Source organism: Chroicocephalus ridibundus, chromosome 1 (genome assembly GCF_963924245.1).
Source record: "Chroicocephalus ridibundus chromosome 1, bChrRid1.1, whole genome shotgun sequence".
Taxonomy (NCBI): Eukaryota; Metazoa; Chordata; class Aves; order Charadriiformes; family Laridae; genus Chroicocephalus; species Chroicocephalus ridibundus.
This window is the reverse complement of record NC_086284.1, coordinates 104,242,299-104,269,729: the sequence shown is the minus strand read 5'-3', so window position 1 is coordinate 104,269,729 and position 27,431 is coordinate 104,242,299. Positions and strand designations below refer to the sequence as shown.

Genomic DNA, 27,431 nt, shown 5'->3' with positions numbered 1-27,431 from the left:
TTAAATTTCTATTTTAAAAACCTTTTTTTAAATTGTTTGTCTTTGGTGAAAGGTTTGAAAAGAGCAAAAGGTGTGAAAATTAAATGGCATGAGCAAACTCTTTTTCAATATTTTCTTTGAGAAAACTAATTTTTTTTAATTATACAAAAAACTTGTCATTCTAGTTCTGATTCAGTCACTGAAACAAGAAAATATGGTTTGTTTGGTTTTGGTTTTTTGCGATACACTTAACAGTAATAATGTCACCACAGTGGGGGTAAGCAAGGCTTCTGAGGAGAAGATACTAGCTTTTGTCTTTCATGAGACCAATTATATGTTTGTAAAAGAGACAAAAATTATAATTTTTGAAATTAAAAAGATACATATGTGCCATGGTTTCAGCTGGGATGGAGTTAATTTTATTTTTTTTTGCTAGCAGCTGGTGTAGTGCTATGTTTTGGATTTGGGATGGGAATAGTGTTGGTAGTGCGCTAGTGGTTTTGGTTGTTGCCAAGCAGTCAAGACCTTTTCTGCTCCTCACACCACCCCGACAGTGAGTGGACTTGGGGGGCCACAAGCAGTTGCGAAGAGGCACAGCCGGGACAGCTGACCCGAACTGACTAAAGAAATATTCCATGCCATATGACGTCATGCTCAGTATATAAAGCTGGGGAAGAAGAAGGAAGGGGGGGACATTTGGAGTGACGGCGTTTGTGTTCCCAAGTAACCATTAGCGTGTGCTGGAGCCCTGCTTTCCTGGAGATGGCTGAACACCTGCCTGCCCAAGGGAAGCAGTGAATGAATCCCTTGGTTTGCTTTGCTTGTGTGTGAGGCTTTTGCTTTGCGTATTAAACTGCCTTTATCTCAACCCACGAGTTTTCCTCACTTTTACTCTTCTGATTGTCTCCCCCATCTGAACTGGGGGGAGTGAGCAAGCGGCTCCATGATTCTAGCTGCCGGCTGGGGTTAAATCACAACAGCATGTAATCATGGTCTCAGTTTTAAAACCTCTACAAATCTTTTCTCAAATTAATCAATGGAGGCTCTTAGTGCTTTCTCATTACTTAGTATGTTGGCCTTGGAGAATTTTGTTCAGGTTTTTTGACGTGAATGTGGATGAACTTGGTGTTCTAGAAGTTGGGAATTTATTTTAGAGAGACTTATACAGAATTTAAAGCACGTATAAGAATAACGAAACTATTCAAATATAGTTACTGTATGCACATTAATAAAAAGTTTGGTTAATAGTGTAAGAATTAGAAAACAGATTTGCTTTGATTGTAGCATATTGGGTTGTCATAAAACTCATGGGGAAAAAAGTGGGTTTGGGTCTAATTTCCATGTGTTTGTGGATGAGAGTAGAGGAAGGATATTGCTTTGGTTGCAGACTGGTATTTTGTATCCTTTATCTCTCCTGTTCCTCATGTCTATTCTTCCCCTTCACTTAGAAGCCTTTTCTGCTTAAAGATAGATTTCAATCAAGTGTGACGGAGTGGTAGAGATATCAAAGCCTTGTAAGTATAGGTGAGGAAAGTTTTTGAATTAGATTACCTCCAATAGTTTCCCATCACAATGGCTAATTTGTAATGGTCAAAGGTAGCAACCTGCATGTTTCCATTAAAGTATTCTGCAGAACAAAGAGAAGGGCAGTAGGAGGTTAGATTTGTAAATATTTGCGGTGATAACAGAAATCTTGGCTAAAGAGGCAATGAAATACAAATCGGAAAAACTGCTGTCATTAGCTCTGCTGCTCATGGACTCACTTATTAAAAGATGCAAATGGATGGTGCAGTGGACAGCTGCGTACAGATCCTACCTCTCCCTCTCCTGGTAACACTGACAAACTTTTTAGCAAATACAAAATTCTGTGTATCTTACATTTGTGTTTCTGTCCAGCACTTATGGACACCTTGCCTCTGTTGTCGTAGCATCTGATCCAGTGATACAGGGAGAATCACTTTTATTATCACCTGTGGGGAAACATGACTGCCTAGGAGACCAGAAGTGCACAGCATCAGTTTAAGACGAGGTGTAAGAAATACCTTAGCCAGCTGGAACACAAGAGTCTAGCCCGCGAAACCAAGTAGTAGCCCTTCTGACTTCTGCAAACATGCCATGAGATTGTTAGCAACGACGACTGGCAAGGACCTGAGCCCATTTATTGTCTGTGAAATGACGTCTCCGACATAGTGCCGCTGCTGGAGTGCTGGTAGGGCTCTGACTCACTGCCACACAACCTCTTGTTTTCCAGACCCAAGCATTACTAGCATGTAAAGGTTGACCCATTCACAGAACCATGTGGTGTGGCAGCGGGCCATACGTATAACCTTGACTACAATGCCCTTTCCAGAGACTAACTGTGGTTTTCTTATTATCTAACGAACTTGTCGTTTCCTGTACTAGTTGTAACAGAGCTGAATATTTTCTAGGTTACCTAACCAAACTCCTGCAAAATCATACTGCCTATGCCTGCGATGGGGAACATTTGAGTCTGCACTGTCCTCGGCATTCAACAATAAGTGTTCAGTCAGCATTTTACGGGCAAGACTACCACATGTGTAGTACTCAGGAGCCTGAAACCAGGATGACAGAACCCATAAACTGTGTGGCGCCCACCTCTTTGCAGGTATCGCATGTTGTAAAGGCTCTTAATGCACAGAATGTTTTTGTCTGTTTCCATGCAGTGAGCTATGCTGTGTGAAAACGGCGAGTGTTCACAATGTTGAATGAAATGACATCGTGTCTATGTCAGTTTACCATCAAAAGTATTACAACTGAAAGGATTTGTCTGGCCAGCAGGATATTACCATAGGATTGTGAAAGCTTTGTAGATTGCCTTCTATTTTGATGAGCCTTGCTCGGGAAACCCCCTTCTTAAAGTTGCCTAAGACAGTCTTAATCCATCACACAGGCCCTCCTTGTCCCCAGGAGAGGATAAAACATCGGACAGAGCTGGGTTACAAATCCACTGAATACGATGGCATTCTGGTTGGCATTAGGCTTGTTCCATGCCTGTCTTAACTCACTGAAAAGGCACCGTTACAGCTAAACAGCAGATCCTAAGCACTTCTGCAGGTATCTGCAGTTCTGTGAATACGTGATTTGTATCAGTAATATCCTATGGTTTTTTTGCTGGGCCCACTTAAGTGTAGCTTGAAATGATTTATACTTCATAAATTACTTTCTGCTGTGGAGGCTTTTGTAACAAGGGTTAGAAGGTCTGACTTACATTGCTGTCAAAGACTTGTTTCATCATAGTGAAAATACCCAGTGTTAGGCCAAATTCAGTAAATCATTGCAAAAATGAGTAGTCATGGAATCTGAACATGTTCTGTTGGTGAAGCTGTTGTAAATGCTTTACAGAAACTTTGACGAAGCTTGCAACATTTGTGCTTGCAGCCGACACATTGCTTCTTGACAACAGGGAATGTCTGTTCCCGCCACTAGTGAGTTGAAGAGTTTTACGGAGTGGTTTGGTGGTAATATCCTCCCTCCAGAAACAATATTAGGGCAGTTTTACAAGTGTGGCTTGCCCATGCTGTACTGCAACTTCTAAAAGGCATTCCAGACATGACCTATAGGCCATGTGAAAGTACATCTCTCCACCAAAAACAGTAGGCCAGATGCATCCTTGATGTCGTTTTACTGACCACAGTGAAGTGACACCAATGATTATTTTGGGCTTGTGAGTGCCTTTGTGATGTCTCCATGGGCAGTTTTTTCCCTTGAATGTAATAAACACAGCATGGGATAACTGTTGTATAAACTATCGTCATCATTCAGGCACTGTCACTGATCAAAGGCATGCAAGCATTTTGATGAGGCCACAAGCATGAGAGATACGAATGCTCTGCATCTCAGGGAGTTCCGGTTCTGTCAAGGAGAAGAGACACATCCTGTAAACTGGTTTCTTAGAAAAGAGCACCAGTGATCTCATCCCTCCTCCCCTTCCCTTTGGAACCGCATCTGCAGTCTGCATAATCGGGCGTGATGCTACCCTGCAGTCGGGAGGAAGCATAACAGGCATTTTTTACAGTGACCTCCCATTAAAAGGATCACTGCAAAGTTAGATCTGTCTTGAGATATTAACAGCCCAGTGCTATGTCATTTTGAGTATCATGTTTGCTTTTGTGGTAGCGTGTTTTTGCACAGCAACATGATAGAAAATGCGACTGCTGTTTGCGTTAAGTAGGAGAAAATACAAACAGATGCACAGGAGATGATTCAGCTCAGGTGCAAACAGAAGGTGACTCAGTAGGGTACAGCTATCTCCACTTGCTAAAGATGTAACTGTATTGCACTGGCCTGTTCCAGAACAATCCCAATTAAGGAGGAGTTATTTGTTTGACTTCCAACTCTGTAAAAGACAAATTGACTGATAAAATTAAGTCTGCTGTGCTTTTCCTTCCCTTTTAAATTCTTTAGAGTGCACTTAATGCTCAAAAAGTGTTGGACGCAAGTCCTCTTCTTCTACCAACGGGAACAAAAAGGCAAGAGTTTTATAGGATTGCAGCGGTGTGCTGCCTATGTATATCATTTCTGCTTGGGAGGGATGGCTTCCAGGGATGACAGGAGGGATTCAGCCACTGCCAACTCTCTCAGCCTGGAAACAAGAGTGCAGCTTATGCTGTCACAGTGGTAAATTTCTGATTTGGCCTCTTGGTATGACTGAGACCCCTTATGATGAGAAACAAGGCAAAATCTCCCATAGATGTTATGAGAGTACCTAAAATTATTAGAGTGGTATCTTACAGTTACTGCTGTTAAGAGCAGGGTGACCTGGAGACAATGCCCTCATCACAGTCTGCTCTGATTTTACACATCAAGAATCCTGGGCACAACAACAGAAACTATTCAAAAATAGCGTATAGAAAGCCCTCTCTAAACTGGGCTTTGAAGATTAATAGGAATTTCATAAGTATACTGCTGCATTTAGACTGGATTTTTTTAGGTGCTTTGGCTTGTGCCTGTGTTAAATACTGGACTCAGACTCCTCTTGGGCAATGTCTTCGTATTTTCTATACAGCTCCCAAACCACTGATGAAGTGGGAACACTAATGTGAGCACTAGGAGTACTCAGTCCTTCTGCTGAACTTGGTGAGGGCCCATGTGACCCTCTGTGTTTAACACTGCTGACCTTTTTATTGTCCTCCTCTGTTGCCACTCCCAGTGAAGCTGCAGAGTAAGAACCATGGTATAGGGCTGGGCCAAAAAATCTGGGGTAGGTATGGCCTTAGAACAGCATTTGGGAAAAAAAAAAAAAAAAAAAGACAAGCAGGCTTAGGATAGACAGGCACATCTGGGCTATCCGATCAAAGCAATTCTGAAATTTGTTCAAGTGGCAAGTCAAGTAAATACCTGATAATGTGTGTAAATGCAAGCAAGAAGTAAGGGCCCCTTAAGCAGGAGGTCCTGCACGTGGCTTAAAGCTGGGGTGTACTTAAGCGTCACTAAGCACACCAAGTCATGAGTTAGAACTCTTTTGAGTGAAGATACTACAGACCATGATAAGGTAAACTTGAGTAGATTGGGATGAAATGGTTAAAAAGACATCTTTTTGAGTTATCATGCTTCACCTGGACATTGCAGTCCCATAAATGCTCTGAGGAGTGCGTGAGAGCCTCAGGCACATTGGTGAAGAGGCTGGGGGCTGAGGGTGTTCCCACTTGCTCAGGGCTCTGCAGAGAGACCCAAGCACCACAGAGGCTATGGTGGCACACAGCAAGATCTGGCTGACCGGCTGGGGGCAGAGGGAAAAGTGACAAACAACAGCAAATTGGTAACATCCTAAGTTGCCTTGGGCATTGCTGTGATGAATACATTCCCATAAACTTGGCCATGACTCAAAAGATGTGGCTTAAATCCAGTGATACGGAAGTTTCTTACATGTTCATAGTCAAAAAGTTGTGAAGGAGTGATTTTCACCTGTATAGAACAAAGTACAACTAAGTGTTCTCATTGCTGTATAGCTTCATGCCTTGTTTTCAAGCCTATGCTTTTTGCCCGTTGTTCTAGAAAGTACTGGATGAATGCCAAAACCTGAGATCCTGCCAGCTTCTTGTCAATAGTCGGGTTTTTGGGCCTGATCTGTGTCCAGGGACCACTAAATTCCTCCTTGTCTCCTTTAAATGCAAACCTAGTAAGTAATCCACATCAGGCAAATGTGTTTTTGTGTGTGTTTTGTTGTTCGTTTTGGTTAAAATGCTGCTGCACAAGGCTTTGCATAAATCTGTGTGAAGTTTTGAGGCTCTTAGATTAATAGCAAATTGGGTTTTTTCTGCTTTGCCTTAGCTCTCCATTGTGTTTACAACTTCAGTGTGCTTGCTGCCAATTTAATGACCAGTGTAGTTTGGCAGAGTCAGATGTCAGACATCAGACTAGAAAGGAAAAATGTTTTGGAAATTATTTTTAAAGAGATGGCAGCGATAATGTCATATTAGAAATATAGAGCTGAACAGCAAAAAACAAGTGGTTGGGCTAAGGATCCAAATGATGAAGAAGATATCGTAATAAGCAATATGCAAAAACGCTTCAGGAGGTAGGACCAAAGCTTTCAAAGATCCTCTGTTACTACCTCCCATTTATAGAATAATGGCTGGAGGATACACGTGCATGGCTGACTTTATTACAGAATTTCATTGTAGAACCTGTGTTCGATGCACATAATTGACGTTGGTATGTAAAGGGACAAATCCTGCCTCAAAGAGAATGCACTTTGTAAATATGAGAAAAGTGTAAGAAAGATTAAGACAATCACCATGAGGTTTCATTTATTTGTATTTTTAAATTGTTTTTCTTGTTGCTATTGTATATGAGAACAAGCCTCAGTAGCCCGGGGGCTCAGCTTTTGTTGGCAGCTAATCCCCAGTGTGGCTGAAATGGGTCCCAAAGAAAATAGTTGAATGATGATTTATGGGTAGGTTTACCAGCCAACTCAGAAATACCATCCCACAACTAAAGGAGGAAGCACAAAAGAGATTTTCTTTAATCAGAGCATTAAGATAGACATCACTGGTGGAATAGGAACAGGGGTGGCAAGCAAACTGAAGGGCAAAGTATTGAAGTCAGAGCAGAGATACCGGAATGGAGTAGGCAGGTGTTACCTTTGGCAAAGCATTGGTACAAGAACTCCCAGGGAGATTTACTGGGCCAATCATCGGGGGGGAAAAAAATGTGAAATTTAACGTTTTTATGATCTGTTTGATTATCTTATCATTTAAAGATTTTTTTTTTTTTTTTACATATTACGGTTACTGCATTATTAATAGTAGATGGATTTGAAGATCATAGTTGTGTCTGTATCATTCAAAATCTCCCTTTACTAATCAAAAGTGGATTGGGATCCTGTTTGTTACTTTTATAAGCTGCTTAGTATTTTTCCCACTGGAAATGAGCTACTTAGAATATATAAGATTCTCTGTAATCTGGATTTTACAAAAACCTGTGGAAAGTGAATTTAACATCAAGTGCTGCCTTCAGAACTGAGGAATAGTCCAGTTTCAGTGCAAATTACGTGATTTCATGTGACAGGAAATTTTTACTTGTAGGTAAGACACCAATATTCTTAGGCTTGGCTGTGGAAAACATCCTTACTGAAGAAGTCACTTGAGTATAACTTTATTTTACAGTCTCCTTGCCTTCAAGCAGGCACTTAAGCAATTGCCTGACTCCCTTGGTTTTTCGTCTACTTAGAAATACTGTATTTTCCTCTGTTATTGCTGTATCCCTGCAGAGGTCTCTCTTGTATTCCTACTGTGTCTTAACACCTCTTGGGTGTTTTTTTTTCTGTTGTCCGTACTTCCATAGCCTCTCCAGCAGCCACGGAGTGCAGCTGTACAGACACAGAGCCCCTCTTTAGGCTGTCAGCCCTTGGGTCAGATCCTCTGTTTTCTTGGCATGATCCTCATGGGTGTACGGTATGGCAGGTGCTTCTGCAGAAGTAACAATCTGCAGCAGGTCAAGAATTTTTAAAAATCACACTTTTTACACTTAAACTTGTGACTGCTGATGAGCTCAAATGGAAGAAACTGCACTATTACCGAGAACATTAACCCGTTTTTTTATCTGTTCTATTCTAAATGAAACAATAATGTTTTCTTTATTGAATAGATAGGAGGTTTTTCTCTCTCCAGTTCCCCTAGCACCAACAGCCGCGCTCCACTCGCTGGGATACCACTCAGTAACAATAAGGTTTCCCTTTTCTCCTGCTTAGCTCAGGAACCTCCTTTTCCTGTTTTCACATTTTTGAAAGACAAAAAAATGGAGCAGAGTAAACTCTTCTCCCTGGCGTTATCTGCACTGAAAAGGTTTGCCACCATACCTAGACCAGCAAGACTTGAGCGGTAAAATGCTGCAAGCAGAGCAGCTGCTTAGGCCAGCAAGAGACCTCCTTGGCCAGACGGCAGATTTTAACCAGTCCCTAGGAGGGATGAACCATGCTGTCTGGAAGACGATCTCACTGGCTTTCCCCACCTCTGTGCTGAGAGCGCTGCCAGTGTGCCTGTGCCAGCTGGGAAAGGGAGGGGGTGTATTTTTCTCAGCCTCCTGATTCACAGCAATACTTTGTCAGCAAAACTTTCAAATGAGCCCGTGCTGGATAGTCAACGCCCAGGGAAAGTCACTGACCTTGGTGGAGCCATGCAAATGTAGCTGAGAGCACTGTCTGGCTCAGGGTACGTAGCCCGTCCCCGTGCCTTTGTGCCTCCCATTCTTGGGTGCTCACTTAGTGCTGTGCACGGCGGCACTGGGTGATGCCAGCCGTCCCCATGATTGATGAGTGGTCGGAGGCTCTCAGCACTCAGGCGGGCATCTGAAGTAGGCGTAAGAATGCAACATTGTCCCTGGGAGAGACAATAGGAAAGGACGAGGCTTCTCCCACTGAGCAGCGGTGGAAAGCAAGCCAGGAAATCAGGCGGGAAGGGGGGAGGCTGTTCCACTGGGAGAGGAGATTGGCAAAAGTTAACTTTTCAGTTCCTTTCAAAAAGGAGCCGGAGGCTTTAGATAGTCATATGGGAGCAATTCAGTTGGAGGAAACACTCCGCTTTGCTGTTGGCTTTGTCTCTGGTTGTAATAGTGCCACATATCACTCGCAACAGAACTTGCAGAAAAGCTGTTTTCTGTCATGCTGCTATTTGCTATTAACAGTCCAGCCGAGTAAATTGCCTCATGCTACCATATTGTTATTTGCTTCTATTTTAGCTGAATACAAAACCAAATCAGCATGTGAAAACCAGGAACTGAAACTCCACTGTCAGGAGTCCAAGTTCCTTATCATCTACTCTGCCACCTATGGCAGATGGGCACACGAGGAGAACGTCTGCTCGACAGAAGTGGAGCGCATCCCCCCCTTTGGTATGTTTTTACGCTGTTGATAGACCTTCTCCAAGCAGGTGCGCAGAGGAGAGGGGAAACATACAGGGAGAAAACTTTAGATGCAAGAGCAATGGTGTTTTGAAAGCGCCAGTGGTTGAAATATAATAGAGATTATTTCTGAAACTCAAACAAATTGCCCAGTATGAGAAAGAAACATGGAATAAGAAATGCAGCAAAGGAATAAAGTTTCATATAGTTAATCGGTCCTTAGTATGATTAACATCAGAAACTCTAGTTCTGCTAGCTGTCTTGAACTTAGGTGACGTATACTAAAAATCAGCTGTTTGCCTCTCTTCTTCCTCCAACTTCTGACAATGATTAGGCAGCCCAAGTGTCGTGACACTTTGTCTTACTGCTACCTTCTTCTTCGATCTCTGTTTCTGCCAGCTCTTACTTGCCTTAAATGCAGACTGTAAGGATAGGGTCCATAGGTTTGCTTTGGATGCTGTTGTATGACCAGACTCCAAGGCTCTAGTAGTATACTAGAAAATTAAATGTGCCTGGGATTTCTCTCTGGCACCAAGTCCAGCAGACAGGAATGTTCTATGTATGTAGTGTGAAACTCTTACCCTCCAAAGCAGGATGACTGCATGCAGACTGCTTCTTGAGGCGGCTCCCTGGCCTGTGCTAGCTCCTCAGCTGTGATGGCGAGTTGCTGAGAGGATACTGTTGGCCTGGGCCAGACGGGTGCAGGGACCATACTTATCGGAGTGGAGCGCTGCATTGCAGTGCCAGAAACATGCCCTCTCACTGCTGATTTACTAGCACAGGTGCATCCCAGTATATATAAAACACATAGTATTAATGTCACTGTAATATTAATATTGCTTTGGTCAGACTGTGAACACTTTCAGGCACGGACCATTCCCTTTTGAATAGGTAGAAGAACCCAAAACATCATAAGCAGTTGTATGGTCTACATCGATAACCAGTCATTGACTTCACTGTGTAGTCTCAGCTGGGGTATGAATAATGACTTAGGACTCACTTTTTATCACTAAATTATCTAAATTTGTAGTAGCATGTGGTCGTGAGGGTGCTTGATGCTTGTATGAATAATATGGTCAGTGGTTGACACTGAAGGTATGAAGGTAAATTTTCATGCCATGGAGAAGGCCAGCAAAAGATCTATGTGCTGTTCAAATCCCTTAATGCCACACAGGGAAGGACTGATATGACTAATGCCAGCCCTGTGCAAAGGCTGAACTTTACTCCTAAGAAACATGCTACAAGTGAAATCTATAAGAAGCATCTCTGAACATCAAGAAGAGATCAATAATTAGTCTTAAAAGCCATTTTTCTGCAAGCCAATGTTTCTGTTTATTTATAAAGATGTTATTAAAAATGTATTGGCTGAAAATCATAATCTGTTCTTAGACAAGAAGCTATTTAAAATTGCCAGGTCTGTGTTTCATGCTGGTTATCTTCTGTCGCCCTTCACACAGACTTCAGCTCTGACTGTCTGTTTTGTGGAGGAAACATTTTAACGGATTTTTGACAGACCCATGCATCCTTTGTGATGGTGGCATTAGTGTATGACACAAGGCAGAGCAGAGATAGCTCAGTTGATCGAGAAAGGCTGCCACCATGCTTATTTCTTGCACTCTATTCACCTCTGGAAATCACTTGCCTCTAACGTCAGCACTTAGAGTTCACAGATCAGAATATTGCAAACCTTTCTTACTGGATAAAATTTCCCAGTATAAATAGAGAAAGAATCTGCAATAGCAACAAACTCTCTGCTGTGGCCCCCTGCATACGAGCACCTCTTGAGCAACACCCTGGCTGTTGCTGGTTTTATGTTGTATAAAGCAACCTAAAACTGTAGTAATAGGAGAAAGCATAAAACATGAGACAAACGCAAGGTAGACCTATAGAAGGTAGATCCTTTTATAGATTTCTCAGTGCTTAATGGAAGTGCTTGGCCTCTTTCTGCATGGTACCAGTAACCCTCTGCAGTGAGAATAATTTTCAAAAGCACCTATATGGCTTGGGAGTACACGTTCAGTTATCACAAAAGACTTAGCACTTAAGAACCAGATCCAATTGACTCCAGATCTGTCTGTCTCAAGCTTAAATTTTATTTATGTGGTTAGTTAAGCACATGCAGATGTGAGTGGGTGCATGATTAGACTTTTTAAATGTCTGTGTACCTTTCTCTTGGGGAAAGCAATGGTAATTTGAATGTCAGTGTGATTTTAACGATATAAGACAATTTAGAAAACTAACTTCAGCCCCTCTTCATTCCTGAAGCAGAGCCCACGTGCTTGTATATGTTTGCACCAAAAGCTAAATCGGCTCCAACACACATCCATTGTTGTTTATATCCACGTTTGTGCATCTCAGCCTAAAGGCAATGCTTGAACCTTTCCATTTCTTTCACTGCATCACAGGGAAACTGTGAGGCGTTTTTTTAGTACTATGCGGAAGAGAAGTCATCTGTAGATCCCAATGACAAGTACAGGAAGTCTCTGTTGAGCTCAGGAGTTTTGTATCTATCCATACTCGATATGGTCCTGCTAGGAGTACTGGGTATTGAATTAATTAGATACTTAGCTAGATTTTGGTGACTTCATGTTGCATGTAATATAGTTGATAAGCAATTAATGACAGACAGCAGCTTTGGACTGAGACGGGTGCATTCTGAACTATGGCTTTTCTGTGAACAGTCTGTCAAATCAGCTGACAGATTTTCGGAGCTTTGCTTCAAAGGGAACACAGGAGAACGTAAAGTTTCTTTACCATAAAGGCTTTTCTCTGTATAGGAAACAGTATATAAATCCATCTCTGGTGTTGGGGATATCTGTGTGGCCTTGGAGCTCTTGTAGGATCCTGAGCTTCAGCTCAACGTTTAGCATGACTGCCTCCTCTTGGAACTAGTTTTCTGAGCCAGTTTAATAATGTAAATTAGGTGCCATTTTCAATACAGAGGAGGAAGAAGAGCAATGGTATCGTGGTGTCACCCCTGCTAGATAAAGCCTTTACAGTAGAGTTGTTCTCTGGTCTGGTTAAGTCTTGCTTGCCCTAGGCAATGGAATAGCTTTAGGACAAAGCAAAGCCAACTGAAATACCCACCCAGGGTGGGTTATGGGAAACATATGTTCAAGTCCCTGCCCTGATTCAGGTAAAGAGAAGATCTGAATCTGGGTAAAGATTTGAACTACGGAGTACAAGAAATGCTCTAGCGTGTACCGTAGCTGGTAAGACAGCACTACTTTCAGTCAAGATTGATACCTAATTATATATGTAACTTGCACCTTTCATTTCAAAATGTCTTTTACTTTTGTTAAAAATGACCAGAAATAAAAACCTGCACTTAGAACAACTCATCTTGCTCAGTGCAGTTTGCGGGAGAGGAAAGGTTCGTCAAAGAATGTGGCATTTCCATATAAGATCACTATAAAACATTTTTCCTGTTTTTTATAACTTTCACCATCAAACTGAAATATGGTATTTTTACATGGTTTTGCTCTCTGACTTGTCATCAGGGCCGTTTATTCCTATGAGCAGTCACCTTTGCCCACTTCGAAGAACAGTATATAAAATCTCGTCTCCAGGCATTTTAGGATATTTTGCCTTGAGGAAAAGTTTCTTCTACAAAGTAAGCTCGTACCATAAGTAGCAAAGTTCATTGAAACACAGGGAATTATTTCCATTGTAAGATCTCTGCATCATTGCAGGAAAAGAAAAAATTCCAAGCAGTGTCCTGCTTCTGCAGCTGTTTAAACGACTGGCACTGTTAAGACTATACAGAATTTACAGAAAGTCACTGCCTTGTTTTACTAAGATTATCAAAAACTTCACAGGAAAAATAAAACTTTTTTGGGTGCAGTTTTGTAGCAGATGGTTCTGCTTAGACGAATCTATTGTGCCCAGCACCAAAGCGGGAAACCGTAGCAGTTTGTTCCTGTGTGAGTTACTGCCTTTTCTGACATATTATCTCTTTTATATTTGTACTAACATGTGCATAAGGAAAGAGAAAATTTATTGGCCAAAAGAAGTCAAAGAGTTGTGCCAGAACAGGTTACCATAGAGAGTGTGGGGAAGATTCAGGTCAACAAACACTTCTCAAATCATAAATTATTATTGTTAATACATGAAAGTACTTGAAAGAAGGCTTGGTAGTGGGTCACCTCTAGCTGCAACTTGCAAGGTAGAATACCAAAATGTCCTTCCCGGAAATTTCACACGGATGTGCAATGGCTGGTCAGATGTGCATTCCCTCAAGCACTAATGACCAGCAGAGTCCCGAGTTACATATCTTCATTACTGGAAGGTAGGGTCCTTTCCAGCACAGCCCTCTTTCACCTGTTCCCACTTTTGGGAGTTTGAGAGGAGAAGTGAAGAATTCAGGCGCTCTCATCACAGCGTCTACCACGGTATGACATACCCTGGGGCCGGGTTTTGTCCTAATCCCCTCTTCTCAGTGAAATGGCATTCAGGTAAGGAGAAGGAGTGTTAGCAAGGCAAGAAAGAGAGATTTCCAAAATCCTGTAGTTGCTTCCTTCCAGCCCAACAATACGTCATGACTTTGTTATATAACAGTATTTTGTGATACTGTGATTCCTTTTTTTTTTTTTTCCTGTATTGGTATTGTGGACAATTCAAAGGACCTACACCTCTCTTTTCAATCATTAGCAGTGATTAAAAATTTTTTGGTTTCTTTCTCTTACTAAGAGGTATGTATTCCTCCTAGTGTAAGCCAGTCCCTTATACCAGTCTCTTGAAAGAAGATGTAAATGGAGTAAAGGTACAATCAGCTATAGGCAGATCTGGAAATGCTTACACTCTGAAGTTACTAGGTTCATGCTAGCTATAGACTTCTAGGTGCCATAAAACACAAACCATGTGAGTTGGGCAAAATTTAGGAAACGCTGGATGTTGAGGTATAGGCACTTCAAGGAGCACTTAGTCAATTAACAAAAACACTGAGCCCAGGCCTCTGCTGGAGGAAGAAGCAAGAGCTTGTAGCTCAGAGCTGCTACAGAGAAAGTGATAAAGTCCTTTCTAGACCACAAGCGTCACTGGCTCAAGGCCTGAGTATGCCCTTCCATTCCTGAGCATCATCTGCTTAGCATATATTTACTAGCTAACTGTGGGGCTGATTTCAAACACAAGCCCTGTGGGCACTCATGCAAGTGGCAGGCTCCTGAATGGAAGAAACCTGAGGCTGCAGTTATTTTAGTTACACGACACAGGACCTCTTAACAGGGACACTGTGAAAGAGCAAATGTGCTCCAGCTGTGAAGGCAGCAGGATGGTGTGAGCGGGGTAGATGCAGAGGCACTGTTCTGTAGCAGGACCAGGGCTCAGGGACATGGGGTAGGTCCACATGTCCCTTTGCAGCTTCTGCCACTAGTGCCTTGCTGCTTTGGATGTGGGAGACAACAGTCAACTGAATTTTATGGGTGCAAAAGTAAGGATAAAATTGTTCAGAAATCCTTAAGTCAGCTCCCTCTGTGTGAAGACATCAGATATGAGAAGTTCCTTGTCCGTGTCAGCCTGAGCAAACTAGGAAGCTTAGTGGGTGCTTTGGGCCCCAAAAGGTGCCAGTAAGAGCCATTGCACCCCTTGACCCCAACAAATCTTGTCAAGACAAAGCTCCCCAAAAAGAAAAGGTGTTCAAAGCAGTGGCAGGTTGAGAAGCAATTGTTTGAAGGGAGGAGAGAGCAGCCACCGTTTTTAGAGTCCAGTTAACTTTCCGCTGAGATGAACAGGGAGGGTCACATTTGGCTGAGCAGCTGTTTGAAGTTACTTGGAGCGCACTCAAGACGCACATCACTTCATCCATTAATGTTTTCTTGACTAGCAATTCAAGGGTTTTCACGTGTATAGTTTTTTCTAGCTTAGATTTTTGAACTGTTTGGAAAAGTACACTTGGCCGTCGAGTCTAAAACAAGCCAGGGAGCTCCTGCCTGCGTACGTGCAGACCCAAATGGTGTAAGACAAAGCAACGAGCATCTGAGCGGGGTGGGGGGGGGTGTCTGGTTCCTGCTGCCACCAGCAAGCGTGGGCCGCCACTTGTCTCTTGCCCTCGGTGTTGGTGCTGGCACACAGATCCCCCACTCTGTGCGCATGCACAAGAGAAAGACCAGGGTTGGTTTTTTTGTGCAAGGTGCTTAAAGCCTGAATTCTGAACTCGGAGACGCTTGTAAATTAAACCAAGCAATGGGCTAATCTCATGCAGGCTACAAGGGCCTCACAACAGGCACCGCAGTGAGAGGGAGAGAGAGGGTGCAGCTTTTCAGAAAGCCTTGGTGCTGTATTCACTTCTAAGGAATGGCCTGCGCTGGCAGTAAGTAGTATTTTTAGCGTATCGTACTGCCTTGTTTACTGACAATACTTGGGCTGGAATATAAAGGTACCGGCAACACTTTTCATAAGTGCTGCTGATCATATTGTGTGTTTTTGCTAGAATCAGCAGTTCAAATGGCCTTTTTCTGATGCATAGGCAGGGCCCTGTGTGCCATGCTCTTGCATAAATTACCATATTGTTATGGTAACTTTCTTTAGGAGCCTGCAGCCTTAGCTTACTCTGAACTCCATAGTTTCCCCTTGTCAGTTCTTATGCCCAGAGCTGATATTTGGGCTCCACAAAGCACAAGCCATCCCGATTTGGTAGTGTGAAATCTTTGCTTTCAGTTGATTTTAAAAGCGAGCTCCTTATTCTTTTGCGGGTAGGCACAGCCCAGAAAGCATAAAGCAGCATAAGCCAGCAGTTTGGGATGAAAGCAAGAAGCAACTGGGCTCTGGTATTGCAGTGACAAATTGTGGACGGCTTTCTTTTTTGTGTGCCCTGGTCCTTCACCAACATGTTACTTTTTATGTCATGCAGATGGACATTTGAGACACGTACCCTGCCCACCGTGTCCTGAGGCTCATCCTGTGCATAGCGATGTGGGAGAAGACGGCGGTTAGTGGTGTCTGGAGAGGGTGTGACAGGAGGCTGTTGGCAGAGCTTGGCACGAGATGCTCAGGCCAGTTCTGGCTGCTCCATCACCTGCAGGTCTTGTGTGGCAGGGTGGAAAGAAAGGAAAGGAAAGCTCCTCCTGTCTGCATTGAGAGAAGCTTTAAGAAACCAGAAGACAAATTGCTTCTCATTAAAGCTTGCATGATTTATGGCATGTCATTTGCATGCCAAAACTTTCCTAAACAAAGCTAATTAGGGAGCTGAAAGAGCCTTTCCTCCTGAAACAAGGCTTTCTACTCTAACTGTTAAATAGCTGCAGTCAGATTTGATAGTTGATTACTGCGTTAAGAACCTCTTCTTGACACCCGTATCTTCATGCCATCCATATAAGTGTCGGTTTCAAAAGATCCACCAACAGTCTTGGTGTGTAGCGGGCAACTTTGAGAGAAAGGCGTGAAGAATGGAGTGTTTTCCCAGCCACACATGGCTGCCTTTTCCACCACTGCTGGTGGGTGCCACCAGGCTTCTAGCATGCTGGGAAAGTGCCTTTCAAGAGGCAGTTTATTTTAAATGTATGGTACCAATTTAGCAAGCCCCATGAACATATGTGTAGCTCAGACATTACTTAGATATTCAGAAAAAAGACACATTGCATATTTGTGTTCATCTCCTGATTGGTGATTTCTTTGGGCCCGTTCAGTGGGACTATTCACGTGTTTACTCAAAACGCAGCACTGACTGAATCCACCTCTCGTTCAGACACTGCAATAAGGTGTTTGACCAGAAGGAGGATAAGTTATTCCTAGCGTGAGCTCTGCGTTGCTTTAGGTGGATTGCTATTAGACCCCAAGCAAGCTTGGTTGAAACTGGCTGGAGCATCCCTTCAGCACACACTGATTCCTCTGACGTCGGTGCAGATACGCTTCTGTAATGCCTGCTCGTGGGAGATTGTACAGGCAAAGCTGAAGGCATTGAAAAGTGGCCTTTGGTACGGAGTACACAGAATTCCTCCAAGCTGAAATCATTGCTCAGCTGGCATGGTAGCTGCCAGGAGAGCTAGTGCGGAGATAGCAAGGACACACGTAAATCAGAGAGAAAAAAATTGAACGTATTTTGACTGAATCACTAAAAGCCGAAATCTTGTTAGACCCCAGGAAGCTGTTAAGTAGGGAGGCTTTGTATAGGTATGTTAACATCTGTGGTGTCCTGCAAAAGTAAGCCAGCCTTGGTTTGCATTTACTCACCTGTGACACCAGGCAAGCCTTGGGAAGTCCTCCAGAAACTAGCCTGCCAGGAGCCTGCAGGCATGTGACGACTGGCTCCTCTGGTAGAAGAGCCAAATCCAACATGAATATAGACGATAAGGAGCTATTAACTCCCACAAAAACATGAGCAAACATCTACCAAAGGCAAAATGAAACACGTACTCACTGTATCACCGAATTTGTAGAAAACCATCAGCACAACAGACTCCTGTTTTTTAAGACACTGTGAGTAGCTCCCAGGGCAGGAAATTCTGCAGAAAACATAATTCAGTTTGCCAGATTGCTGTTGTGCTCCCAATCCATTCATTTATGAATCATCTGATAATTCCTCCTGATATTCTTCAGTTGTTTTTGTACTTGCCAAAATAAGCTACTTGGCTGCCTGAAATGTCCACCCAAATATATCCTTATTCATCTGAAATCACGAGGGAGGACAAGTAAAATGTCTGAGGTACCGAATCAGAACTACCCAGTGTTTTAGGTCAGCCTTCCCTGCCTGCCCAGTAGCCGGCCAGGACACACTGGCATTAGGATTTTAGGTCTCTGAAAAGACAAAGGAAGAGTTGCTCTCCCAAAAATCCATGTCCAAAGGTAACCTGCGAGTCCTTTGCCAAACAAATGGATCAGCCCAGTGTCTCCCCATGGCCCTGCTCAAGCATGTGACTGACTTAGTGCTGGTGTCAAGGGATTAACTCTAAAAATCACAAATCTGTCCCATTTTCACATATTAAATGCCAGTCGTCTTTGTCAAGAACTCCAGTCTCAAACCTCCTCTTTCTTTTCAAACAAGACTGATTAGGGGAACCTTTGGGGTGTCTTCGCAGGCGCTGTTTCTCCTTCCTCTGAGAAGGCGCAAACGAGCTTCAGCAGTTGGAAGGTGACAAGATGCCGTCCTTGTCTAAGTTTTATTATAGGACTGTTTTAATGCCCAGAGAAATATGTTCTCAGACCTCTAGAGTGTCCATGCCTTGGAAGACTAGAGTGAGAAATATCTATCGTCCACAGAAAGTCATAAAATGCGTGAGGTAACACTGACTGGAAGCGGACAGCTTCAGGAAAGCGTTACTTATTCCAGACTTGTCATTTCTGTGTACTTTCTGTTTAGAAAACAAAACTAAGGGGTGTTTTTGCTTTGTGGCTTAGAGTTTAGCACATGCAGATACTGGGAATTTAATCACATCTAGAGACGTTCTTTGTGTTTTTAAAGCAGATTTTTTAAAGTTAGTCTGACACACGCACTTTCCCACTCAAATAATTTCAGCTTCAGTGCAAAATCCTGCTTATCAAGTTTTATTCTTTCATAAATTGTGGTAGAAGGCGTGAGTCTTGAATAAAGAGATCCCAGCTCTGAGTGTAGATGTTAGCAAGGCAGGTTTTCACACACGGTGCATGTTTCTTGCTCAGTCCGCAGGGGGAGGTTCAGCAATCTGGACTCTCTTCATCTGCGCAAAGTCAGGGGTAGTTTAGGCTGCTTTAAAATGATGTGGGTTACCTCCTGTAATTAGGGCATGAAGGCAGTGCAGTGTAGATGCCGTTGAGGTTGCTTTAGGCATGCAAACTTGGCCTGTGGTGGCAGCCTTACTAGAACAGCCTGGAATTTGGTACGGGAGGAAAAAGCCAAATGTTTCCCTAGTTAAATATTGAGCCCATTTTGACCTCTTCGCCACGGCAGAATGGCTCCTACCAGTGACAGGCAGCATAAAGCAAAAGCTACCTTTAGTACAGCAAACTTCACTGTAGGCCTAGCTGTTGCGACACACAAATATTGATCTCACCTGACTTGAACTGAAATCAGACATCCAGTCAAATCATCTCAATGACCCAGGGACCAAGAGAAAGACCTGCAAACAGCATTGCATCTCCCTTTATTTGCACACTCATCTTGAGATGGAGTAGGTGGAGGGCTATTTGGACGTGCTTAATCTTTCCAAGTCATTGTGAAGGGAACATAGAGGTCTTACACTGGGCACCTCGTTTGGAGCTTGACGTGAATCTTACTGCGACCTTAGTAGGCACCTGGAAGTCGGCATGAGGTAGTTAGCTTGCTGCAAGTTCACTTTTTCATTGCAGCTGACTTCCTTGCATTGGCAAATATTAATATTTAATTCTGACATCCTTCTTAGGCCAACATATACCTGAAATCAATAGCACATTTGTATCTCTAGTAGTGCATGTGGCAGCTATCATTTCTGATAACACCGGGGTTGTGTATTTATTGTCTGTATTTTTCTTTCAGACTGTTTGTCTTACACGGCGCTAGAAGTTGTATCAAAAAGGTGTTACGGGAAACAGAGATGCAAAATCATTGTCACTAGCCGGGATTTTGGAAGTCCGTGCCTACCTGGAGTGACAAAATACCTTAACGTCAGCTATGCGTGTGGTAAGAGCGAATGCATGATCATTTTAAAGCCCTCATTCTGCTTGCAAAGCAAAACAATGCCAAATGGTGCACACATATGGAGAGACACACACACATGCACACAGAGGCTTCCTAAATCTCCTCTTACTTTTAACATAGGAAGTTTGTGACATAGCCATACAAGAACAACCAAAATATGTGAACAATCCCATGGGCAGAGGTGCACCTAATGTAAACTCGGGCACTGAGGGTTTTTTTCCTATAAAAATGCAATTAACAGTAAAATATAAAGTACGTGTTTTAATATTTTGTGAAATACTATCAAAATAAGAGTCTGTTCTACAGAATGGACCTGCAACAGAGCTAGGAAAAATAACCTGGCATTGCCTGCCTTCAGTGCCGGTAAAGCAGTCCAGCATAATTGAAGCACTATACACAAACCCAGTCCTGAAATCTGATTCACATGAGCACACCTACAGCCTTCAGCCTTGCAGAGGGATTTCCTTTCTCATGGACAAAGTCTCACTAAAAGTAAAGGTCTGAGGTTATGCATCCCTTGCAGGACTGAAGCCTGCTTCAGCTCATTCCTCAGACAAAAGGGAACAGTTTTCCATACTCTTTACTGTAGACTACTATATTTACATCAGGGGAAAGCAGAAATCCCTACAGTTCTTCTTCTCAAAAGCAAAGGCTGTGGGATAACAACGTGTAATATCAATAAAGGTGAGAGAAAACTGGTTGCAGAACTTCAGTGTAGTGCCTTATTTTGGTATTGCACGTTCTTAGGAATGGCTGCATATTTCTTAAGCCTCAGACAGATTTCCTCAGGCTTTGTTTTCTGCTGCTGGCTAGCTGCGGGGTGGCAGTGTGAGGGTCAGGGGTGATTGTCTCTTACGTGCCTCTGCTTCAACCAGAGGATGCGTAAAAGCCTTTTCACCAAGTTAGTGCTCTGCTTACTGTGCACCGCTTGGAAAGCTGCCAGCCCTGCTCCTTTCTGGCTCGCTCTGGTCTGTAGGGAGTCACAGCAGTAGCTCCACGGGGACATATCATAGAGTCCTTTCGCTGCATCTCTACTGAGTAGTGGTCAAAGGGCACAGGTTATCTGAGACGTGCTTTTGGGAACAGCAATGTGGGATTGATTACCAGATCACCGTGTACCTGAAGACCAGAGGAAAATGAGCCCCGTCTGCTTCCTTGCTGGCATGAGAGATTTTCAGTCGTGAGTTAGTTGTCAGGTGAGATGCATTGCAGTAATTCAGCTTTATATTGTTGAAGAGAGCTGGGGATCTGCCTTGGCAATAATACATTTTATTATTGTGCAGTTGCCTTCATGCTGAAGTAACTTTATGAATGAGTCAACAGAATTCTCTTTAATTAGAGTAAAGGATAATTATAACAGATCGTTCTTTCTTGCACATCTGTGTACTGGAAAACCAGCGTATGTTTGTTTGCAGTGAGGATATGCATTCTGTTATTTAGTGAAGTGGTTTTGGAAAAACATGTGGGTAATAAATATTGTTGGTGTGTGTTGCTGGCACATTTTAAGACTTTTTCTTCTGCCAGATTCTACTGAGCGGTGCAATGTGAAGCATTAGCCAATGATTTGCAGGTCTAATTATTTTACAGATCATCTAGTGAACATGGGAAGAGTTTGGGCATATTCCAGAATGACATTTTACATACTTTCCCCTCACTAAAAGATCCCTGCTAACCTGGTGCTTCCCAAGATAAGGTAAATAGGCCTCCCCCTGAAGTGACAGGAGCACAACAGAGCAGACCATGTTCTCTGAGGGCCGTGCCACACTTGAAAGTATTTCTATCATGGTCAGGAATGTGAAAAAAATCATCCTCCCCACCTCAGGGATCAGCGACTGTTTAGGGCTAGTGTGTTTGGCTGCATTTTTATTTTTGCAGTTAATTCCTGCGAGTCAAAACTTAGCAGGAGCCAGGAGGTGCTGGTTTCTCGCGGTCTTGGTGTCCCCAGTGACCTGAGCATCATCTCGTGTCTGCATGGGGTGACGTCTCCTGGCTCTTGCTGAGGCTAGACTTGAGGAGCCTCTCAGGAAACACAGCTCCTGATGCCCTGCCTTGTGTCTGCACTCCCTGGATGCCGTTCTAAGTCCTTGTGTGGGCTGCCTTTGGCAGCTTGTGGTAGGTGACTGACTCCTACCCTGTTTGACAAAGTAGTGCTGGCACAAGTTGTAGTATAGATGTGATTATCTTGATAAAAATTCCTCGTGCTAGTACCAGTTATTCTGCTCAGCGACCTGATGCGGCCTATCCTAGTTCAAGTCCTTGTGTCTGAAATGAAGCCGTAATGAAAATTAACGATGCAAGCAGCCAGGAGCTTTTTTTGTCCATGCCGTTTTGAATTAAGCATCCCCCTACAACAGTTACTCCAATGGTATATTAAATAGCCATTCAAACCCGATGGGAAGCCATGGGGAGAGGATTCAGTCCTGTAGCAAGCAAAGCCCTGGGAAGTTCCCCTTAGGAAGAGAGCAGGAGGAACATCAGCACAGGTGAAGGAGCCCCCGCCTGGGCACCAGGCCATGCCACGGGAGTTTCAGGTCACACAAAGGCGCTGGGGAGGGTGTGTCCTCCCAGGACGTTGTTCATAACACGTGCACATTGTTCATAACAGCCAGGCCTGCAAATTCGGAGTGCAGCCTGAAAACAAACCGACCTGCTCGCTGCCTGCCTCATGCACCAACAAAAATATTCTGCCGCTGGAGAACAGTTAAGAATTGCGATGAGGTACAAGCCAAAATAGAAATGAGCTCATTCTGCCCTATCTCTGTTGGCCTTCTATTGCAAACAGGAGCTGAGAGTCCCAAAAAAATTCCTTCATCAGGAAAGGAAACAGCTATGACTTTGAGCCCACACACAAAGAAAAGTTCTGCTCAGAAAGAAGTGCTATTTTTAGTTGTTTTTCAAATGAAAACTATGCTAAGCCCCAAACCTCAGTCTCCTCTGTTGTGTTTAACTTTCCTTAACACTATTTATTGGCAAATGTTTCTATGTGGGAGAGAGGTGAGCCTCATACCTGAAATTTCTTACTTTTATTGCCCCCTTCACATCAGTCTGAAGATCAGTCAATCTGCCTTCACATAGTACAGGGAACAGGTGCCAAGCTCTGGGTTTCTGAAGGGCCCATTCATCTAACACAGAATAAGTGAACTCTCAGTGTCTGCATGATGCACCTGCTTTTAGCTCTTTTACTTATTTCCAGAAGAGTGTGAAAACTTATTAAGGGAAAAAAAAACCAATGAAATGAGAAGGACGCAGCCCACTCCCACCCTTCCCATCCTGAGCACCTTCCTCCTCGGTGACCATTCGTCTCAGAGGCTTTGTGGAGGATGTCACACAAGACTTTAAACAGTTCTCTGAGAACTGCAGTGAATTATACTCATCAAAAAACAGTATCTAGAGGCAGTTTCGCATCTGACTGTAGCCCAGTCCTGAATTTGTAGGCCAATTTTGTCTCCTGTCCACTGGTTGGACTACCCCTTGTGGGGCAGAAAACAAGGGGGCAGAAAACAAGAGGGTCGGTCCCTGCGCTGTATGCAGCTGCATTGATGTTCCTGGAGCTCCACGTGGGCTGGCATGTGAATCCAGTCACAGGTCCAGAGCTGCCCTTACTAGTCCCTACCAAAAAATCGCAGCGTTATCTGTCGCCTTTGGTGTTTCACTGATCTTTAGGTGAAAATTATTGGCTGTCTACCTGTGCATCCCATCCCCTAGGCTTGCTTTGTCTGCTGCACTTGCCCTTTTCTTCTTTCCCTGCCCAACCCACCTTCCTTTCAGTCTTCTTCCCAGTTACTTTATTCCCTTTCCCACCTCATTTTCCTCCTCCCCTGCGCTAACCCTGTGAGCGGCATGCTCTTTGCCACCATCCCATGCCACAGCATCTCAGAGCCGTGCCTCCTGGATTTGTGGGTGGTGGTGGAGGGAGGAGGACGTGTCGCTGAGCACGGCCCTTCTCCTGGGGCCCCCGCGTATGCAGGGCCCTGCGTTTGCCAGCTGTTGGGGTTAGAGTATTACTGGATTTGTAAAAGTCGAGGCAACACAGTGGCAGCAGCCCCAGCCCGGGCTGGTACGGGGGGGATAAGCAGCCTGGGGCTGCACCACACACCACCTCTGCAAACGCTCCTGTCCTCCGAGCGTGAGGGAGCATCTTTGGGCCACAAAGGAAGCTCAGGTTGGCTGCAGCGCCGGGGCCAGGCTTGCACACCAGCAGGGCTGGCACTTGCCCGCAGTGGCTCTGGACACAGCCACCCGCTCTGATCTCTGAGTGACGGAGCCACCTGCTCCGATCCCTTCAATGCCACCCAATTAATAAACCCAGGGTTAGCAGTGGGATGCATAATTAACTGGCGATCTGGTGCCGAAAACTAACAGTACACAATGTCTTTTTGTATTTTCAGTTCCTAAATCTATCCTCACAGCTGTCAACACCCTGGTCACCGATAGCAAGTCTTCCATCAAACAGAATGACGGTACGTACCATCAAAAAAATACGGTTTGCTGCTTTCCTTTGTCTTTGATTGAAATAGGACATTTTCCCACTGCAGAGCTTGGTCTGAGGGAGGTGGGACGAGGTAATGGAAGCCCCGCTGAAACTGCTGCCCTTCCCCTTGGAGGTCAGCGTGACAGGCTGGAGCAGGATGGGACCGGTGTGAGCACAGTCCTGCTGTCACAGCAACGCTGCGAAACAAGTGACCCGTCCAGACCTCCCCATAAGCAGCGTGCTGTCTCCTAACTTTGATTGAACCAGGGGAAGAGTAGAAGTGAAACTGCAGTTGTGAAGAGTCTTTTAAGAGTTATGCCAACACCAGCTCTTCTTAAAGGCAAATCAAATTAATGATGTGGCTGATGTATATTTACTGTCATCAATAATGGGAGCGTACTGCAGTGATTGGGCTGGGAAGTCCATTTGAGAGCTGTGAGACTTAATGGAAATAAATTATTTCAGAAAACTTAATGGGAATAGGCAAGGGGATTTCACTTGGTAATAGATTCTTTTAAAGAACTTTGCCATTTTCTAGAGAGTCAGTATTGTGAATACTTTGTTATTTATACTTTATTTCAGTAGTTTTTTATTGTTTGGTCTGATGTGCTGCAAGTTTCTTGTGGCACAGCGCCGGCCTGCCTGTGTTTTAGACAGGCTTGTTAGTTCAAAAGTTATTGGGTGAGTATCAGCTTAGTAGCTTCATCATCTGTGATATGACTGAAACTGCTGTCCCTCCTCGTGTCGTAGGTGTCGACCTTGATCCAAAGGAATCAAGACTTCCAAAGAAAGACGGAATTATTGTTAGCAACTCCTTGGCTACATTTGCGTACATTAGAGGTAGGAAAATGAGGCTGAGATTGTTTGGTTCATTAGATCATGGCATTTTGGGAAAAGGGAGGATCACCTCAGAAGGTCACAACTGGTAATCCCACGTTTATAGTAACGGTATTATTACAATATAATCACAGTCTTGTGGCTGGGACGATCACAGCATAACTGATATTTATAGAATATTTTCCGTCTCGAAGGATCCAAACTCTTCTCGAGACTGCAGCCAAGATTTTTTTAATGAATATTTTCAATGGGGACTGTCAGTTGTTCAGTATTTTTGAAAACCTGATCCTGGTCTGGGAGCAGCACTGGAGACATCCATTTTTGGAACTGTTGGTTTGCATACATATAAGGATCATTGAGGGGCATTGAAAAAAAAATAAAAATAACCAAACACCAAAGCCAGCCATCTCTGGTATGGGACGTGGCAGGTTTTGTGACTTAGCAACATGAAGGCAAATTTTGTTTGAGGCAAATAAATTAGTGATCACCGGATCTCTGACACCGCAGGAGAAGTTATGAACTTTGGAAGTGAGCAAAGGCTGATGTTGAGAAGCAATTCTGGAGCTAAGATTGCTGCTCTTCTAGAAAATGGCAAGAACCACGCAGCTGTTGAGCATCATCCCACAGCCTTTGCAAGGGCACAGCACGAAGGGCAGCCACAGCCTGCCGGCACGGCGAGACAAACCATCCCTGCCGGCAGCTCTCCTCAAACCCCCAGACCCCACCACCCTTGAGACCTCCTAGCAGCACCCCAAGCAGCCAGGGTTGGATTTTACCAACCCTGTTGAGAAAGGCTGTTCCCACATCCGTCTCACTTGTTGCTATACTGAGAAGTGATCTCAGACTATGTCAAGGAAGAAAAATGCTCCCTACTCAGCCCGGCCTGGAGATGCTGCCGTGGCTCCACGGAGCCCAGAGTTGCTCTTCCCATGCCCCCTCTTCATGAGGGTAAGGCCCATTTTGGCAGGATGGCTGGAAAAAAAAAAAAAAAAAAAGGGTGTGCTGCCTCTAGCTGGTTGAGAATGCTAGTAAGCTGCTAATAAAAAGATGGGATAATGTTGTTATTTTGTAATGTTATTAAGAGGCTGGGATTTTCGCACAGTAACTTGAAGAGGCAGAGACGGCAACGCTCAGACTGCAAGTGCAGGGTGGTTTTGGCGCGTGACAGAAAAAGCCTCCCCACAGCCCACGTCCCCGCCAAGCACCCTCCACCCATTATGGCTACGTAGTGGCTTCAGAAACGACAGCAGCTGATTTTTTTTGTAGCTAGTCTTTGGCAGAGTTTGTTCAGTGTTTAAGGACTGGCTTTGTGATTTCAGATCACTCTGAAAGAGCTGCTCTCCTGTTCGTGTCCAGCGTTTGTGTGGGATTATTCTTCACGGTGTGTGCTTTGGTCTGCGTGTCGTGCTCGAAGGACTTCAGGAAATTGCACAGAAAGAAGGATCACTTGGTGCCAGAAAGTGACGGAGCGGACGAGAACAGTGAAAATGAGGAGGAGGAGGAGGAGGAGGAGGAAGATTCCTCCGATTCGGATGTCGAGGATGAGGTAGCGGGACTTTACAGACCTTCTTACTCAGGTTATAATTCAACAGAGGCAGCAGAACTGGCCGAAAGGATAGAGCGCAGGGAGCAAATCATGCAAGAAATTTGGATGAACAGTGGTTTGGATATGACACCTCCTAGAAATATGAATACGTTTTATATTAACGAACAATAAATGGCTTATTTTGGACGACACCCTAGCCCTTTTTTTTTGAAAAAGAAATGTACCTTCTGTGAAGGAACATTTGTATCAGTGCATATAATTATTTGTAAAATAAGAAGAAATATATGCAATAAAAGGAGAGTTTCAAACCTTTGGCTGTCTAGAAATCATTCTGTGAAAAACGCTTTTTCAAGCTTTCATAGTTTTAAGTTATGTTACGTTTTCACTGTAATTTGGAATCGACTGCCACATGCAGGTTATGGAATATTAAAAAAGGAGAAAAATCATTTGGGCAGCATAATATGGAGAAGCACCTTCTGCCTATTGGATATGGCTCTTGTAGCCAGTTAGCGTGCCGCAGCTCATAAACTGCATGAGAACGTGCTCTACTGATGAGAAACATGAGGAGTATTAATAGCACGAGCAGGACAAAACAAAATTAAACGCAGGTTCTTAAAGCTTTTCTGCTGTTTCCTTAACCCAGCCTTTCCCTG

General features: G+C 43.8%; 1 protein-coding gene across 4 annotated transcripts in view; it reads left to right on the top strand.

Moving 5' to 3' along the window:
- EVA1C (eva-1 homolog C) overlaps nt 1-27,072 on the top strand; it is a 41,423-nt gene extending 14,351 nt beyond the window's left edge. The window contains exons 2-9 of one of the 4 annotated variants that reach the window (XM_063346646.1): nt 2,409-2,605; nt 5,995-6,118; nt 9,178-9,330; nt 16,187-16,264; nt 19,763-19,906; nt 24,313-24,384; nt 25,146-25,235; nt 26,552-27,072. In XM_063346646.1, coding sequence (XP_063202716.1) covers nt 2,409-2,605; nt 5,995-6,118; nt 9,178-9,330; nt 16,187-16,264; nt 19,763-19,906; nt 24,313-24,384; nt 25,146-25,235; nt 26,552-26,949 — 1,256 coding nt within the window. In that variant the 3' untranslated portion in view covers nt 26,950-27,072. The remainder of the gene's footprint in view (nt 1-2,408; nt 2,606-5,994; nt 6,119-9,177; nt 9,331-16,186; nt 16,265-19,762; nt 19,907-24,312; nt 24,385-25,145; nt 25,236-26,551) is intronic. The other 3 variants (XM_063346655.1, XM_063346664.1, XM_063346672.1) reach the window with 3 other exon arrangements.
- Nucleotides 27,073-27,431: the final 359 nt, after the last annotated feature.